General features: G+C 41.5%; 1 protein-coding gene and 1 non-coding gene across 12 annotated transcripts in view; both read left to right on the forward strand.

Moving 5' to 3' along the window:
- Positions 1–17,146, forward strand: part of Abcg3 (ATP-binding cassette, subfamily G (WHITE), member 3) — an 85,021-nt gene that overhangs the window by 25,086 nt on the left and 42,789 nt on the right. For all 11 annotated transcript variants that reach the window (XR_015636768.1, XR_015636766.1, XR_015636769.1 and 8 more), the window contains 1 exon segment: positions 10,021–10,157. Coding sequence is in view for 7 of the 11 variants with exons in the window: in XM_087584008.1 (XP_087440134.1) it covers positions 10,021–10,157 (137 nt within the window). In the remaining 4 variants the exon portion in view is untranslated.
- On the forward strand, positions 13,413–13,519 carry LOC120096745 (U6 spliceosomal RNA). Its single transcript, XR_015637810.1, has one exon. It is a non-coding gene; the product is annotated as a U6 spliceosomal RNA (small nuclear RNA).

Consider the following 17,146-nt stretch of genomic DNA (forward strand, 5'->3'; position numbering starts at 1 on the left):
GCACATCCACACCTGATTGGTTGTTTACCCATGATCTCACAAGGCACACCCCGGAGTGGGCAAAGACCTGGCATGAAGGCACTCTTGCACATGCGCACAGTTAACTTCCTGAAAGGGAGCCGGCTGGTGCGGTGAAGGCTAGCACCATCTTGTAATGGTGGAGGCTATCCTGGCCTTCCACGTGGGGCGCAGTGGAAGCCAGCACCATCTAGTGGTGGCGAATGTTATAGCGGCCCTCTACATCTCACCCTTATAATTTATATTATTTTATAGCAGTCATGATCACCCTATCGCGTGCAATGAGGAAACCTCAGCGATGTGGAAGGGCTGATCAAAGGAACAATGAGTCTCTCTCATCCCAGTGTAATGGATCCACAGATCCATGGGGTGTAGGAGCAGAGAACTCAGATACAGAGAGAGTCCCTCTCCTCCCAGTGCAATGGATCCACAGATCCATGGGGTGCAGGAGCAGAGAACTCAGATACCGACTAATTCCTGAGCAAGATAACCAAATTCCAAGGGAGGCCCCTAGTACAATGGCCACAAGTGTTTGAGTGATAACGGCCTTGTCACGTTTCTGTTGAGATCTGAGTTTGTAAACCAACCATAGTATGAACACTGATCCACAGCATAGGGCTGCACCAGACAGAGCCACTCCCGATAAGTAGTGGGCACCTCATTTGGTCCTCCTCAGCTGTTACCACCAAGGGCCGTAGTCAAGCTGCTCCTATAATAAAATTTAGAATTCCCAATTGTTAGTAACTACTCCAGAAAGTTCACCCACTGTGTTTGTCTAACAATAGACTGGGGGAGGATAACTCCAGACACTGCAGACACAATGTCTGCAGCAGTAATGGCTGCTACAATAGCAGCGAAAGTGTTAAGGTCTTTTCTAGGACAGTTCAGGATCAGTCATTTTTCTCTGGAACAACCAGCTGACAATGGAACCATTTCTGAGATCTGTATAACCAGGACAGAGTTCCCCAGTCCATTGTAGCTTTACGCAGGTGGCTTTCTTGTGAAGCTATAGTCTGTAAAATGACAACACCAGTTACCAGTTAAGGCAGCAAGAGTCATAGGGAAATGAAGGGGGCAGCAATGGCTGGAGTCCAGTCTTTTCCAGCAAGCAGCAGTGTACAGAGGGTCAGAGAGCAGGCCATAGTGGGACGGGATACACGCAGTGGTAACACTGACTGCAGCAACGGCAAAATCTCTGTGATGACAAAGGACGAAGGGGAATCTTTCATCTTCCTCTCAGGGCAGAGGGATGACTCCAGGGACCCGAACCACGAGAGCTGAATCTTTATGTAACCAGGATCAGCAAGTCTCAGCAACCACTCAGGCACCTGGCACACTCTTGTAGCATCCTGTAGAAAAAACACAAACATTCCCTCTTCCCCATATAAAATATCTGGACAGGATCATGTCAATAAGTGGATCTCTCTATTTCACCTAGGCAGAAGTATGCCTAGTTGTAGGGTGCCATAAACTTTGGCATCCAAAATTTTAAAATTGAAATAAAAGGAGCATTATTTAGTATACAGGGATAACTCCCCCTTTTTATTTATTAAGATATATTAAAGATATTATTATTAAGGTAAGTCCTCGAGGATTAAATTGAGGACACTGAGCACTTGTATTTATAAATTGACTTGTATACCAAATTATTGTCTCCAGCATTATTGTTTTGGATATATAAAGAATGAGAGTTTTTGACTAATTGTTCCTATGTAAGGCCTACAATCTGTCTGGTATCATTGTCCTCCCTTGTTAATGAGCCCAGGCAATCCAGTTTGAGTTCTTAAATGTCTTATAAAGGGACAGTACTTAGTGCTCTTAACCACTAAGCCATTTCTCTAGCACCTCACAAACTTTATTTACCTAAACATAAGCATTAATTAGAAATGTCGAATCTTGTAAATATCGTCTAGATTCAGTCTTACTAGAAATCCCTGAGCTGGCAGGGTGAGGCTGGGAATTGAAAACAAGCAAATGGAGTCTTCCTCTTTTCGTGAGGGTGTGTTATCAACTCCATTATCATTTTTAAAGAGCTGGGTCTATGGTTTTGTTTAGTTGTCTGAGCCAGAGCACTGAAAGGACAGTGAGTTGTCAAACAATTTACACTGAAATCACTCACTGATTTTAAGTAGAAAACCTGTCTCTAATAAAGCATTAAGTAATTGAAATCAATTGTAAACCACAAGCCACACATTGGCTATCAGTATGTGAATAGAAAGTTTGATTTAAAAACAGTGGCTAAACTACGGAATTTAATAATCTGTGTTGAAGCAATAGAAACTCAAGAGAATAAACAAGTGATCCAATCATACATGTAGCCTTTTCATTAGATGAACCACCTATAAATACAGTAAGCGCATTTCCTATGGGTTGTATGCACAAATATACAGGAAGTACAAAAGCATGTAAAGAGTAAAATTATCAATTTTGTCTGAAAAATTTGTATATGTAACAGGCCAAATATCAGTATTTTGTAGTAATCAATTAACTGTTGTTTGGAATAAGATATGTTTTACCAGGTCTCTATTCAAAATACTTCTATGACTCCAGTCCACAACTCTGTACTAACACAGTTGAAGCTTTATCTCCAATGTGTATAACAAAGACCTAAGTCCTCTGCCAGGGTGAGGTACTTAGCCAATTAACATATGCTTAGAAGCTTAAAATTAGCTTCAAATATTCTTATCTGGAGTAGTGTAACAGCTACTCCCCAAATATTAAAGCTCATTTTGAGAGCAAAGGTTTGTAGTAAAAATTTCCATATACATTGAAAGATTTAAGTTCTAACTTCTTACACTGAAGAAGCAACAAAATTATACAATATAAGGCTATTAGCCATTTTTAATGATATCACTCTATGGGCTCTCTAAAACTGTAAGCAAGCTCACGAAATGAAAACTCAAAATCAATCCTCTAAATCTATCTTGAAATGGCAGTTGGAGTAAGTAAACTGGCTGTAATGTTCTCACAAGTTCTAAAACCTCATCAATCCTTCGTAAATCTTGTAACAATCTCTACCTGTTTGATTTTTCCTTAATTAAAAATAAGTTTGAATTCAACACCCCTTCATGATAAAAGTCCTGGAAAGAATAGGAATTCAAGGCCCATACCTAAACATAGTAAAAGCCATATACAGCAAACCAGTTGCTAACATTAAACTAAATGGAGAGAAACTTGAAGCAATCCCACTAAAATCAGGGACTAGACAAGGCTGCCCACTCTCTCCCTACTTATTCAATATAGTTCTTGAAGTTCTAGCCAGAGCAATCAGACAACAAAAGGAGATCAAAGGGATACAGATCGGAAAAGAAGAGGTCAAAATATCACTATTTGCAGATGATATGATAGTATATTTAAGTGATCCCAAAAGTTCCACCAGAGAACTACTAAAGCTGATAAACAACTTCAGCAAAGTGGCTGGGTATAAAATTAACTCAAATAAATCAGTTGCCTTCCTCTATACAAAAGAGAAACAAGCCGAGAAAGAAATTAGGGAAACGACACCCTTCATAATAGACCCAAATAATATAAAGTACCTCGGTGTGACTTTAACCAAGCAAGTAAAAGATCTGTACAATAAGAACTTCAAGACACTGAAGAAAGAAATTGAAGAAGACCTCAGAAGATGGAAAGATCTCCCATGCTCATGGATTGGCAGGATTAATATAGTAAAAATGGCCATTTTACCAAAAGCAATCTACAGATTCAATGCAATCCCCATCAAAATACCAATCCAATTCTTCAAAGAGTTAGACAGAACAATTTGCAAATTCATCTGGAATAACAAAAAACCCAGGATAGCTAAAGCTATCCTCAACAATAAAAGGACTTCAGGGGGAATCACTATCCCTGAACTCAAGCAGTATTACAGAGCAATAGTGATAAAAACTGCATGGTATTGGTACAGAGACAGACAGATAGACCAATGGAATAGAATTGAAGACCCAGAAATGAACCCACACACCTATGGGCACTTGATTTTTGACAAAGGAGCCAAAACCATCCAATGGAAAAAAGATAGCATTTTCAGCAAATGGTGCTGGTTCAACTGGAGGGCAACATGTAGAAGAATGCAGATCGATCCATGCTTATCACCCTGTACAAAGCTTAAGTCGAAGTGGATCAAGGACCTCCACATCAAACCAGACACACTCAAACTAATAGAAGAAAAACTAGGGAAGCATCTGGAACACATGGGCACTGGAAAAAACTTCTTGAACAGAACACCAATGGCTTATGCTCTAAGATCAAGAATTGACAAATGGGATCTCATAAAACTGCAAAGCTTCTGTAAGGCAAAGGACACTGTGGTTAGGACAAAACGGCAACCAACAGATTGGGAAAAGATCTTTACCAATCCTACAACAGATAGAGGCCTTATATCCAAAATATACAAAGAACTCAAGAAGTTAGACCGCAGGGAAACAAATAACCCTATTAAAAAATGGGGTTCAGAGCTAAACAAAGAATTCACAGCTGAGGAATGCCGAATGGCTGAGAAACACCTAAAGAAATGTTCAACATCTTTAGTCATAAGGGAAATGCAAATCAAAACAACCCTGAGATTTCACCTCACACCAGTGCGATTGGCTAAGATCAAAAACTCAGGTGACAGCAGATGCTGGCGAGGTTGTGGAGAAAGAGGAACACTCCTCCATTGTTGGTGGGATTGCAGACTGGTAAAACCATTCTGGAAATCAGTCTGGAGGTTCCTCAGAAAATTGGACATTGAACTGCCTGAGGATCCAGCTATACCTCTCTTGGGCATATACCCAAAAGATGCCTCAACATATAAAAGAGACACGTGCTCCACTATGTTCATCGCAGCCTTATTTATAATAGCCAGAAAATGGAAAGAACCCAGATGCCCTTCAACAGAGGAATGGATACAGAAAATGTGGTACATCTACACAATGGAATACTACTCAGCTATCAAAAACAACGAGTTTATGAAATTCATAGGCAAATGGTTGGAACTGGAAAATATCATCCTGAGTGAACTAACCCAATCACAGAAAGACATACATGGTATGCACTCATTGATAAGTGGCTATTAGCCCAAATGCTTGAATTACCCTAGATCCCTAGAACAAACGAAACTCAAGACGGATGATCAAAATGTGAATGCTTCACTCCTTCTTTAAATGAGGAAAAAGAATACCCTTGGCAGGGAAGGGAGAGGCAAAGATTAAAACAGAGACTGAAGGAACACCCATTCAGAGCCTGTCCCACATTTGGCCCATACATATACAGCCACCCAATTGGACTAGATGGATGAAGCAAAGAAGTGCAGACAGACAGGAGCCGGATGTAGATCGCTCCTGAGAGACACAGCCAGAATACAGCAAATACAGAGGCGAATGCCAGCAGCAAACCACTGAACTGAGAATAGGTCCCCTATTGAAGGAATCAGAGAAAGAACTGGAAGAGCTTGAAGGGGCTCGAGACCCCAAAAGTACAACAATGCCAAGCAACCAGAGCTTCCAGGGACTAAGCCACTACCTAAAGACTATACATGGACTGACCCTGGACTCTGACCCCATAGGTAGCAATGAATATCCTAGTAAGAGCACCAGTGGAAGGGGAAGCCCTGGGTCCTGCTAAGACTGAACCCCCAGTGAACTAGTCTATGGGGGGAGGGCGGCAATGGTGGGAGGGTTGGGAGGGGAACACCCATAAGGAAGGGGAGGGGGGAGGGGGATGTTTGCCCGGAAACCGGGAAAGGGAATAACACTCGAAATGTATATAAGAAATACTCAAGTTAATAAAAAAAAAAAAAAATAAGTTTGAGTTAGTCAATGTAACACTGGCAATCCTAAATCACAATCTTTAAGTTCTCTTTGTGACACCAGAACAGAGCCACAAGGTCACCTGAGTTCTGAGTACGTGACTAAGCAGCTGTCCTTAGGGCAGTGGAAATTAGCATAAAAATACCGATAGCTCCAGGGCAAACCACAACTTTGGAAAGCAAAACTCGACCCCCCAACAAACTAGTACAAAGTTTGACTGTCAATTCTTATATATGAACGCACGATGGCGTAGTCTCTAGTACCTCAACAAAGAGACATTGTCCTAAATTCTTTTAGAAGCCTGGTTCCTAGAATAAGAATTCCATAAAAACATTACCTCAATTTAGACCTGTCTCCCTAGGTTGGCCCATGTCACATGTTATCTAGAATGACTCCATCCAGATTACCAGCTTTATGTCAACTTTTTGTTACCAATATTATACCCTTTTAACGATATCCAATAACTTGAAAGCCAATAGTCCATAACCAAGGCAAGTAGAGCATATTTATACATTTAAAACCAATCAGAAACAAAATTGAAGTGGCTACACATATCTTTAATATTTAGACCAAACACCATTTTTACCTTTTTAGCTATGATTTTAAGAGAAGCACCTTGTCACCTGTTGAGTCAAATAATAAGTCAGGGATCTCTCTAAGAGAAACAGCTATCAACTCTTGTATCGAAGAAACTGAGAAGCTGTTGGCGCCTTTAAGATCAGCTCGTGTAGATGCTTAGCCTCTGGGCAGCTTCTCCAGCTAATCTAGACACCTGGCTCCAGGCACAGGGCTCCAAAGACCTGATTGAAAGTGTTTTTTATTCATTTGTTCCTTTTTGAAACGAGTTAAAACCAAGTCAAGGTGTGAACGGCCAGCAGATAAAGTTTTTACCATTGTTTCTTTTGAACATGAAACATAAAACATTTAAACAACGAGAAACAAAAACCACAGACATACACTGACAGACATGGGGACATCCTGGTGCACCAGAGACAAACAATAGACAAAGAGGGAAAAGACCAGATGGTGTTCACGGTGACTATCCACTCGAGTGGAGTCGATATGGGCGATGGATTGTCTCAATTCCTGGACTAGTCCACCAACGTGTTGAAACCCAATTCCTGTAAGATACTGAGATATATTATCTGGGCAGCACGACTGACATTCGCCAATGGTATGGAAGTGAAACACAGCCCTGAATATTTTTACTCACAACCCAATTACATTAATTCCATCAAGCTGTGCACGGGCACTGAGATGTCCTTTTGTTTGATTCTCTTGAATAAATTTTCAGGCGGTCTGTCTCTATCAAGCCTAATCAGTATGACTCTGCAAAGCCGGAGCTTAAGCACACTTCTTACAGACACAAAGACAAAATTTTTCTCCCAAAATGTTGTGTTCCTTTTATCTCCTTCCTTCTCCTCACCCAGGGCTTTCTTTCCCCAACCTCTCGCTTCCGAATTGGAAGGGCTTGGTGCTTGAGATCGATCAGGATCCTTTTCTTGTTGCAACCTTTCACTACCCTCTGTTTCTGACACGCTTCGCCCTTCTCCCAACACTCTCCACTTTGCTGTTACAGCTGGGCAGTTCCCACACGACCTCTGACGCCGTTTGGCGGTGACTAGAAACTCAAAGGTCAATAGAAACAACCCGAAGGCTGCCAGAGCAACCATAGCGGCTCCTGCCGCATCCGGCAGAGGACTGAGCTGGAACAGATCAAGGCTAAACATGGTCTCTCAGAGTCTTACCCCCACTCACAGCTTGTGGACTTCTTCCGTGAAACGGAGCCTCCTCTTGGCACCGGCGATGATGTAGCTTTTTTGTGTCCCGGGTTCTCGGCACCAAATGTCCCACGCGCGACTTCCCGCCAGCAAGAAACACACGGGTACATAGAAATCCTTACTGTGACCAACTTTATTATAATCTTAAAAGAGGAAGGGGCGCCGCGCCAACATGGCACGCTTATATACACCCTAGTGCGGCGCATCCACACCTGATTGGTTGTTTACACATGATCTCATAAGGCACGCCCCGGAGTGGGCAAAGACCTGGCACAAAGGCACTCTTGAACATGCACAAAGTTAACTTCCTGAAAGGGAGCCGGCTGGCGCGGTGAAGGCTAGCGCCATCTTGTAATGGTGGAGGCTATCGTGGCCTTCCACGTGGGGCGCAGTGGAAGCCAGCGCCATCTAGTGGTGGCGAATGTTATAGCGGCCCTCTACACCCAAACCCTTCCTGCCCCTCACTGTGACATTGATTCATTGAGAAGATCATATGTAGATGTTTGGTGAGTGGACACTTGGTGCTGTGGATGAAAGTGGCTTTCTAGACTGTAATTCTCATGGTTTAACTCCTGCGCTGGCCCTTTCTTAGAACAGCAAGGAGGATGGCACAGGACACTTCTCTTCAGTGTTATGTAAGACGCTTGTTCTGGTGGGAAGAATGGCTCTCACAAAGGCTGCCATCCATCACGTTTTCTTTCCTCCTGAGTGATAGAAATTTGTTTCCTTTGGCCCCTTCTATAACTTGGTTTTATATTTTCAATAAGGTGCTTCATTTTGCTGTGTTTTAAACAATAAGTAGTCATCGCCCTACGTTGCTTACTTGTTTTTTAGTGACAACACATAAAGATATTTATTAACTTTTTGAAGGCCATGAAATATAAAAGATTTCAAGAATTTAATAATATAACTTTTTAATGATAACTTTGAATAATGGTGTGTGTTACTGTGTGCATTTGTGTGTGTAGGAATGTGTGTGTGTGTGTGTGTGTGTGTGTGATGTGTGAATGTGTGTGTGAGTGTGGGTGTGCATATGTATGTATGTGTATGAATGTGAATATGTGTGCATATGTGAGTGTGTGTGATCATGTGTGTGTCCCTGCCTGCGTGCCATAGCACACACAGGGATGCCATAGGTCCCTTTTCAAGGGTCCATTCCCACCTTGTATGTCGTATGCAGGCAGGGGCTGTCATCTGCTGTTGCTATACCTGCATGGCTTACGATTCTCTCCTCTCACTGTAATTACGTTCTGATGGGATATGGATGCCTGACACTGCATGTAGCTTTAAATGTGAGTTCCAGGGATGGAACCCAGGCTTGAGGCTTGCGTGGCTTTTCCCTGCTAAACCTCTTCAGCCATCGAAAGACTTCGATGTGAGAAATGTAGAGGAAACACGTAGGCCCTGCATGATTGTTATATAATCGGCACAGTGGTATACTTGCTAAGTCCAGTCTTTGGGCTTCTGAGTGGGTAGTACTTTATCACACATTTGCTAACGCTATTTTTCACCTGAGCGTTTTAAAAGAACATTAGGTAGTATCTTACTCCTGAGAACTTAATTTCATTTCATTCATCCAAGTAAGGAGAGATGCGTACCTATAAATTCTAAACTATCAAGAAAAATACCTTTGTATCTTCAGCCTTGTTGTGCCCCCATTCTTCCAATCCCTCACCATTCTTTGTTGTATGTTATCAGTAGGGCTCAATCATGGTTTTGCTTGTTATGTTTAGAGAGCTTAAGCTTCAGAATTCTTCCCCATTTCTGTGTCCCCTCAACCTTCCTGTGAACTCTCACCTTGCACATTGACACTGACTGTTAAAAAGACAATTCCACTTTGACCTGAGGAATGTCCCACCTTTTGGATTTGTCTACAGGGGTGAGACACGAATTCTTAGATGCTGTCCAGTGTAAATGATGTCAATTCACAAAGTCTTTAAGAAGTTGAAAATGTCCTAGGAAGGCAATGTGAACTTTCCACCTAGTAATGTTTGCTAAAAGCAGTGTGTGTGTGTGTGTGAGTGTGCGTGTGCGTGTGCGTGTGTGTGTGTGTGTGTGTGTGTGTGTGTGAGTGTGTGTGTGTTGGGGTGTTGTTAAATGATTACTAGAGATATTTTTATCTCCTTTCCCATCTTCCTCATTTCTTTTGACAGTGATCTCACTTTGCATGTCTTTGTGTGTTGCAATGTATCCCTAGAACATGTGACTTGATAATGATCAAATAGTCAGCGTTATTAACAGCTTCATGTCAAGTCTGACCTGAGCTTCATTCTACTCTCTAGTTAGAAGAAAAACCTCCTTCTTCTCCCAGGTGTCCATATTTTGGCTCTTTGGAATAATGATGTAACACAATCTTTTATTGCTGGAACAAACTGGTTTACCAAACGACAGTGACTATGTTCTTGTTGATAATGATGTCATTGGTGTTTTAGCCTAGATCCAAAGAACTCAGGAAAAGGACCAGTATAGCAGTGGAGCTGATCGCCGAGCATCCCATTTTGTTCTTGGATGATCCCACCACTGACTTAGACTTGACCACTACGACTTATGTCATATCAGTTCTGAGAAGGTATGTGCCAAGGGGACATTAAGGTTTTATTTACTTAATACCTGGTTGTGTGTGTGTGCATTTTTGGTGCAGGAGATGCAGAAGTAGGTAACAGAACTCTTGTTTATTCGAGGGAAACTTCAACCAAGAAGAGACATCAAGAACACATTCTAGAGCATATGAAGGGTGGCTGTGGTGATGGTTGAACACTGCTTTAAATAGCGTGTCCCTAAACCCTCAAGCATGTGACTAGTGAGCTGGGGTTGTGGAGAGATCTAAACAGAGTGATGGCTGCAGAGAAAGCAGGTTTTCTCTGAGGCAAAGCATGTTTGATGTGTCTGGAACATTCAAGAGACAGGGTAGACCAGAACCCAGCAGGCTGAGAGGATGGAAGGTTCCTTGTTAGTAACCACAGGGTGCATCTGCTGAGCATGTCTCACTGAGCTGTGGATCATGTACCTCCCTTCTCTGTGTCTGTGCCCTGATTTGTCAAATCTTAAATGGACGGCAGTTACATTAGGGCACGCTAGTAATCTCATTTAAGAGTGATCTTTGTAATGTGTCTGTCCCCCATTATAGCTGCATTCTAAGTGCTTAGATGTGAGGACTTCTACAAATGAGTCTCTGGAATTTGGCCCTGCACAGTCACCACTGAAGTGGGAAGGGCATAGGTTGTGTTGAATGTAGCTTGCCTAGATCACCTGGGCCACTGTCAACAGTGAGGTTGTTCCCATGGCAGGGGATGTGGGAAGGTTTCTGAGTTTAAGAGCAGAGCAATGCAGTCATGGGAAAGGGTACACAGTTGTGACATGGGGATGAACAGATGCCCGCAGGAAGCTGAGATGTGGGGGTTCTTAGCTAGGAAATGCTGGGTTCTCTGTGTGTTCCCAAGGCAGGATAAATGGGATTATCTCAGGGATTCACCCTGGATGTGATGTTGGAAGAAATGGTTTCTAAGGTCTGGTTTCTGAACCTGGGGAAGAATGAAGTAAAAGAAGGAACGTTTCCTTCTCTCAAGAGAGAAGCCTGTGGCTGAAGAATTTGTAGGAAAAATTGACTAAGAGCCAGGCTCCTGCCTCTTGCTTACCCTTTACTGCACTCTCTGTCTTTCCTTCCTCCCCTGTTCTGTCATCATCCTCTATCATCCTAACACCCCATCGTGTAACTCCATGAACCGAGAGCATTCCCCGTTGTGCTGTCCCTGTGAGGGGGTCAACAAACAGGGCCTCGCCACCCCCTGGTCTGTGGACCCCTCAGGTGTCCCTCTGCCTGTGTGTCCCCTTTCCTGTCTGCTTCAGGATACTCTCTAAGATCAGCTTCTTGCTCATTTTTCAGTATGGAACACTTCCTGCTGTCCATTTTTCATGCGGTTGGTAGTCTTAGTTCATTGTGTGGGGTCATCCTACGTGTGGTTTATCCCAGTGTTTGGGGAGCAGACTCAGGACCTGACATGCTGTGTCCTCCTAAGTCTCCATCACTCATGGAACTGCACCCTAGACGAAGTATTTTCTTCAATATTTTTCCATTTATTTAGTTATTTATTTAGTTGTGGGCATGTGTTTCTATGTGTGCATGTATGTGTGTGTGCGTGTGTATGTATGTGTGTCTGTCTGTCCATCTGAATGCGGGTAGCATGCACATAGAGGTCAAAGGACAGCTCAGTGGAGTTGGTTTGCTCCTTCTCCCTAGTGGGTTCTGGGAACATAGCTTGGGTCTTCACACTTGTCAGCATGTGACTTACGCATTGAGCCATCTGGGTTGTCTATAGGAAACTTCCTCATCTAATCATGCCGGTGGTTGCTGGATTCTGTGATATGAATTACAGTTTTTCTTCTCATGAATTATTAATGGTCAGTCAGGGAAATTATGCCATTACTCTGCACATTATCTGGTCTCACCCATTTCATCTGAACTTGTATTTCCCCTCTTGATTTACAGGCTGACATGGCTCTCTGTGTGGAACTAGGTCTCTCCTTACTTCCCATTTTGTAACATGGACTGTAATACGTTAGTCTTCATTTTTAAGTAGTAAATAATTCGCCAGTCTAGTGGAAGCTCCTTCACTGGGAGGATTTTTATGTTTCTCATAATTCTTTGAGAATTTCATACAATATATTTCAATCCTATTCTTTCCTTCAACTAGGATTCATATTTTTTAAAATAAAAAAATATTTAAATAAAATTCTTTGACTGGGATGGAGAGATGGGTTAGCACTGCTGCTCTTCCAGAGGGCTCATGGTAAATTCCCAGCATGCATGTAGCCCACAACCATCTTTGCTACAGTCCCAGGGCATCTAATTTATCTTTCTCACCTCCATGTGAGCCAGGGACACGTGCTCACAGGCGTTCCGGCAAAGCACTAATAACACAAGGAAAAACAACAACAATAACAACAAAAACTCACCTTTGTCTGTCCTGCAAGGCAGGGACAGGATTCCTAACTGAGCTGTGAGAGCAGATGCTGCTGTGCTGGCTGGTCCTGGGCCTTGCTTCCTTCCTCCTTCTCTCTCTCTGTCTCTTTATCTCTTTCTGTACTTTTTAATTGGAATCTTACATAATCTAAGTGGGTATTGGACTCCCTAGATCATCCTACCGGCTGGATTTTGCAGACATGCCACCATACCCAGCTTTTATAGAAGCATTTTAATAGCAGTTTGAAACATTCTTTTAGTTACTGGTTCTCCCACCAGAAGACGCAACTCTCTAAAACCACCCTTTTAGCTCATTTATTTTTCCCTGCCATGGAATTAAACTAATGATGAAATCTCAGCTTTGCCCCTCACTAACTGTGATCCCTTAACCTGTTGCTTGGCGTTTTAATGCTTATCCCCAGAAAGAGCTCATTATCTCAAAATTCCTTTATGCAAATATTATTAAAATTAAAATGAGGTCATCACTGAAGCATTTAGTAGGGAGATCAAGTGGTTAGCAATGTGAATTACAAGATCAGAACAAACAAAACCAATTACTGAAGAGGCAGAAACTGTCAGTAATCAAATAGATTGTCCAATATAACCATACCTTTAATACCTGCTCCGTTGTTGTTTCTCAATCTTGGGTGAACCTCCAATCAGCCAACATGCCTGTTAGTGATCCAGTTCACTCTGAGGTTACACTGCCTGGAAGTCTACAGTGTCAATAAAATTCTGGTGGACTGTGGACAACTGATGTTTCACAGATTAACAAATTCTAGAATTTGAAATAGAAACATGGAGTTTGGTTTCTTTCTCACGTATGTAAACCAAGTTAGATGAAGCGTTTATTAGAAAAACTCAGTGCTCACTTCGGCAACACATATACTAAAATTGGAACGATACAGAAAAGATTAGTGTGGCCCCTGCTCAAGAATGATACGTGAATTCGTGAAGCGTTCCATATTTTTAAGTTGAACAACACTTTACTCAATGACAACTGGGACAAGGAAGAAATAAAGGAAATAAAGACTTCTTAGAATTTAATGAAAATGAAGGTACAACATTCCCAAACTTATGGGACACAATGAAAGCTGTGCTAAGAGGAAAACTCATAGCTCTGAGTGCCTGCAGAAAGAAACAGTTGAGAGTATATATCAGCAGCTTGACAGCACACCTAAAATCTCTAAAACAAAAAGAAAGAAATAACACCCAGCAGGAGTAGACAGCAGGATATAATCAAACTCAGGGCTGAAATGAACCGAGTAGAAACAAAAAGAATTAACAAAACAAAGAGCTGGTACTTTGAGAAAATCAACAGGATAAATAAACCATTAGCCAGACTAACCAGAGGTCACACAGAGTGTGTCCAAATTAACAAAATCAGAAATGAAATGAGAGACATAACAACAGAATCTGACAAAATTTAAAAAAATCATGCCTGCTACTAAAGCCTATACTAAACAAAACTGGAAAATCTGGAGGAAATGGACTATTTCTAGACAGATACCAGGTATGAAAGTTAAATCAGGAACAAATAAACCATCTAAATAACTCCATAACTCCTAAAGATATAGAAGCAGTTATTAAAAGTCTCCCAACCAAAAAGAGCCCAGAACCAGATGGGTTTAGTACACAATTCTATCAAATCTTCATAGAAGACCTCATAGCAATACTGTCCAAACTATTCCACAAAATTGAAACAGATGGAGCACTACCAAATTCCTTCTATGAAGCCACAATTACTCTTATACTTAAACCACACAAAGACCCCACAAAGAAAGGGAACTTCAGACCAATTTCCCTTATGAATATCGACACAAAAATAAACACAATAAAATTCTTGCAAACAGAATCCAAGAACACACCAAAACAATCATCCACCATGATCAAGTAGGCTTCATCCCAGGGATACAGGGATGGTTTAATATACAGAAAATCCATCAATGTTTATATAGTCCACTATATAAACAAACTCAAAGATAAAAACCACATGATCATTTCATTAGATGCTGAGAAAGCATTTGACAAAATTCAATACCCCTTCATGATAAAAGTCCTGGAAAGATCAGGAATTCAAGGCCCATACCTAAACACAGTAAAAGCCATATACAGCAAACTAGTAGCTAACATCAAACTAAATGGAGAGAAACTTGAAGCAATCCCACTAAAGTCAGGGACTAGACAAGGCTGCCCACTCTCTCCCTACTTATTCAATATAGTACTCAACGCCTTAGGCAGAGCAATCAGACAACAAAAGGAGGTCAAAGAGATACAAATTGGAAGGGAAGAAATCAAAATATCACTATTTGCAGATGATATGATAGTATACTTAAGTGACCCCAAAAGTTCTACCAGAGAACTACTAAGCCAGATAAACAAGTTCAGCAAAGTGTCTGGGTTTAAATTTAATTCAAACAAATCAGTAGCCTTCCTCCACTCAAAGGATCAACAGGATGAGAAAAATTAAGAAAATGACACCCTTCACAATAGTCCCAAATAACAAAATATTTTGGTGTTACTTTAACCAAGCAAGTGAAAGATCTGAATGACAAAAACGTCAAGTCTCCCAAGAAAGAAATTGAAGAAAATCTCAGAATATGGAAAGATCTCCCAGGCTCTTGGATTGGCAGGATTAATATAGTAAAAATGGCCATTTTGACAAAAGCAATCTACAAATTCGATGCCATCCCCAAAAAATTCCTACTCAATTCTTTATAGAGATAGAAAGAGCAATTTGCAAATCGATTTGGAATAACAAAAAACCCAGGATAGCAAAAATTGTATGCAACAATAAAAGAACTTCGTCACTGACTTCAAGCAGTATTACAGAGCAATAGAGACAGGCAGATAGATCAGTGGAACAGAACTGAAGACCCAGAAATGAACCCACATACCTGTGGTCACTTGATCTTTGACAAAGGAGCTAAAACCATCCACTGGAAAAAAGACAGTATTTTCAACAAATGGTGCTGGCTCAACTGGAGATCAGCATGTAGGAGAATGCAAATTGATCCATTCTTATTGCCCTGGACAAAGGTAAGCTCCAAGTGGATCAAGGACTTTGACATCAAGCAGGATACAGTCAAACTAATAGAAGAAAAAGTGGGGAAGAGTCTTGAACACGAGGACACTGGGGAAAATTTCCTGAACAAAATACCAATGGCTTATGCTCTAAGATCAAGAATGGACAAATGGGACCTTATAAAACTGCAAAGCTTCTGTAAGGCAAAGGACACTGTCATTAGGACAAAATGGCAACCAACAGATTCGGGAAAGATCTTTACCAATCCTACACTTGCTAGAGGGCTGATATCCAAAATATACACAGAATTCAAAAAGGTAGACTCCAGAGAGCCTTATTAATAATGGGGTACAGAGGTAAACAAAAAATTATCAGCTGAGGAACGCCGAATGGCTGAGAAACACCTAAAGAAATGTTCAACATCTTTAGTCATAAGGGAAATGCAAATCAAAACAACCCTGAGATTCAAATTCACGCAAGTCAGAATGGCTAAGATCAAAAACTCAGGCAACAGCAGATACTGACAAGGATGTGGTGAAAGAGGAACACTCCTCCATTGTTGGTGGGCTTGAAAACTGGTACAACCATTCTGGAAATCATTCTGGAGGTTCCTCAGAAAATTGGACATTGAACTGCCCGAGGATTCAGCTATACCTCTCTTGGGCATATACCCAAAAGATGCTCCAACATATAAAAAAGACACATGCTCCACTATTTTCACAGCATCCTTATTTATAATACCCAGAAGCTGGAAAGAACCCAGATGCTCTTCAACAGAGGAAGGGATTCAAAAAATGTTATACATTTACACAATGGAGTACTACTCAGCTATCAAAAACAATGACTTCATGAAATTCATAGGCAAATGGAATGAACTAGAAAATATCATCCTGAGTGAGGTAATCTAATCTCAGAAAAACACACATAATATGCACTCATCAATTAGTGGATATTAGCCCAAAAGCTCGAATTATCCACGATGCAATCCACAGACCACAGGAAACTCAAGAAGAAGGATGAGCAAAATGCGGATGCTTCCACTCCTTTATAAAAGGGAGACAAAAATATTCATAGGAGGAGATATGGAGGCAAAGTTTAGAGCAGAAACAGAAGAAATGTCCATTCAGACCCTGCCCTAAATGTGGCCCATGTATATACAACCACCAAAACTAGATAAGATTGATGAAGCTAAAAAATGCATGCTGAAAAGATCAGATATAGATATCTCCTGAGAGACACAACCAAAGCATGTCAAATACAGTCAATGCTAGCAGCAAAACACTGAACTGAGAGCAAGACCCTATTGGGGGAATTAAAGGAAGGATTGAAAGAGCTGAAGGGGCTTGCAACCCCATTAGAACAACAACGCTAAGCAACCAGAGCTTCCAGGGACTAAGCTAATACCATAAGACTATACCATGGACTGACCCAGGGATCCAACTAGATATGTAGCAGAGAATAGCCTTGTTGGGGCACCAGTGGAAGGGAAGCCCTTGGTCTTGCCAAGGTTGGAACCCCAGTGCCGGGGAATATCAGCCGTGGTGGTAAGGGAGGGTGGATGGGGGTGAACACC

This window comes from Rattus norvegicus, chromosome 14 (genome assembly GCF_021556685.1).
Source record: "Rattus norvegicus strain SHRSP/BbbUtx chromosome 14, alternate assembly SHRSP_T2T, whole genome shotgun sequence".
Taxonomy (NCBI): domain Eukaryota; kingdom Metazoa; phylum Chordata; class Mammalia; order Rodentia; family Muridae; genus Rattus; species Rattus norvegicus.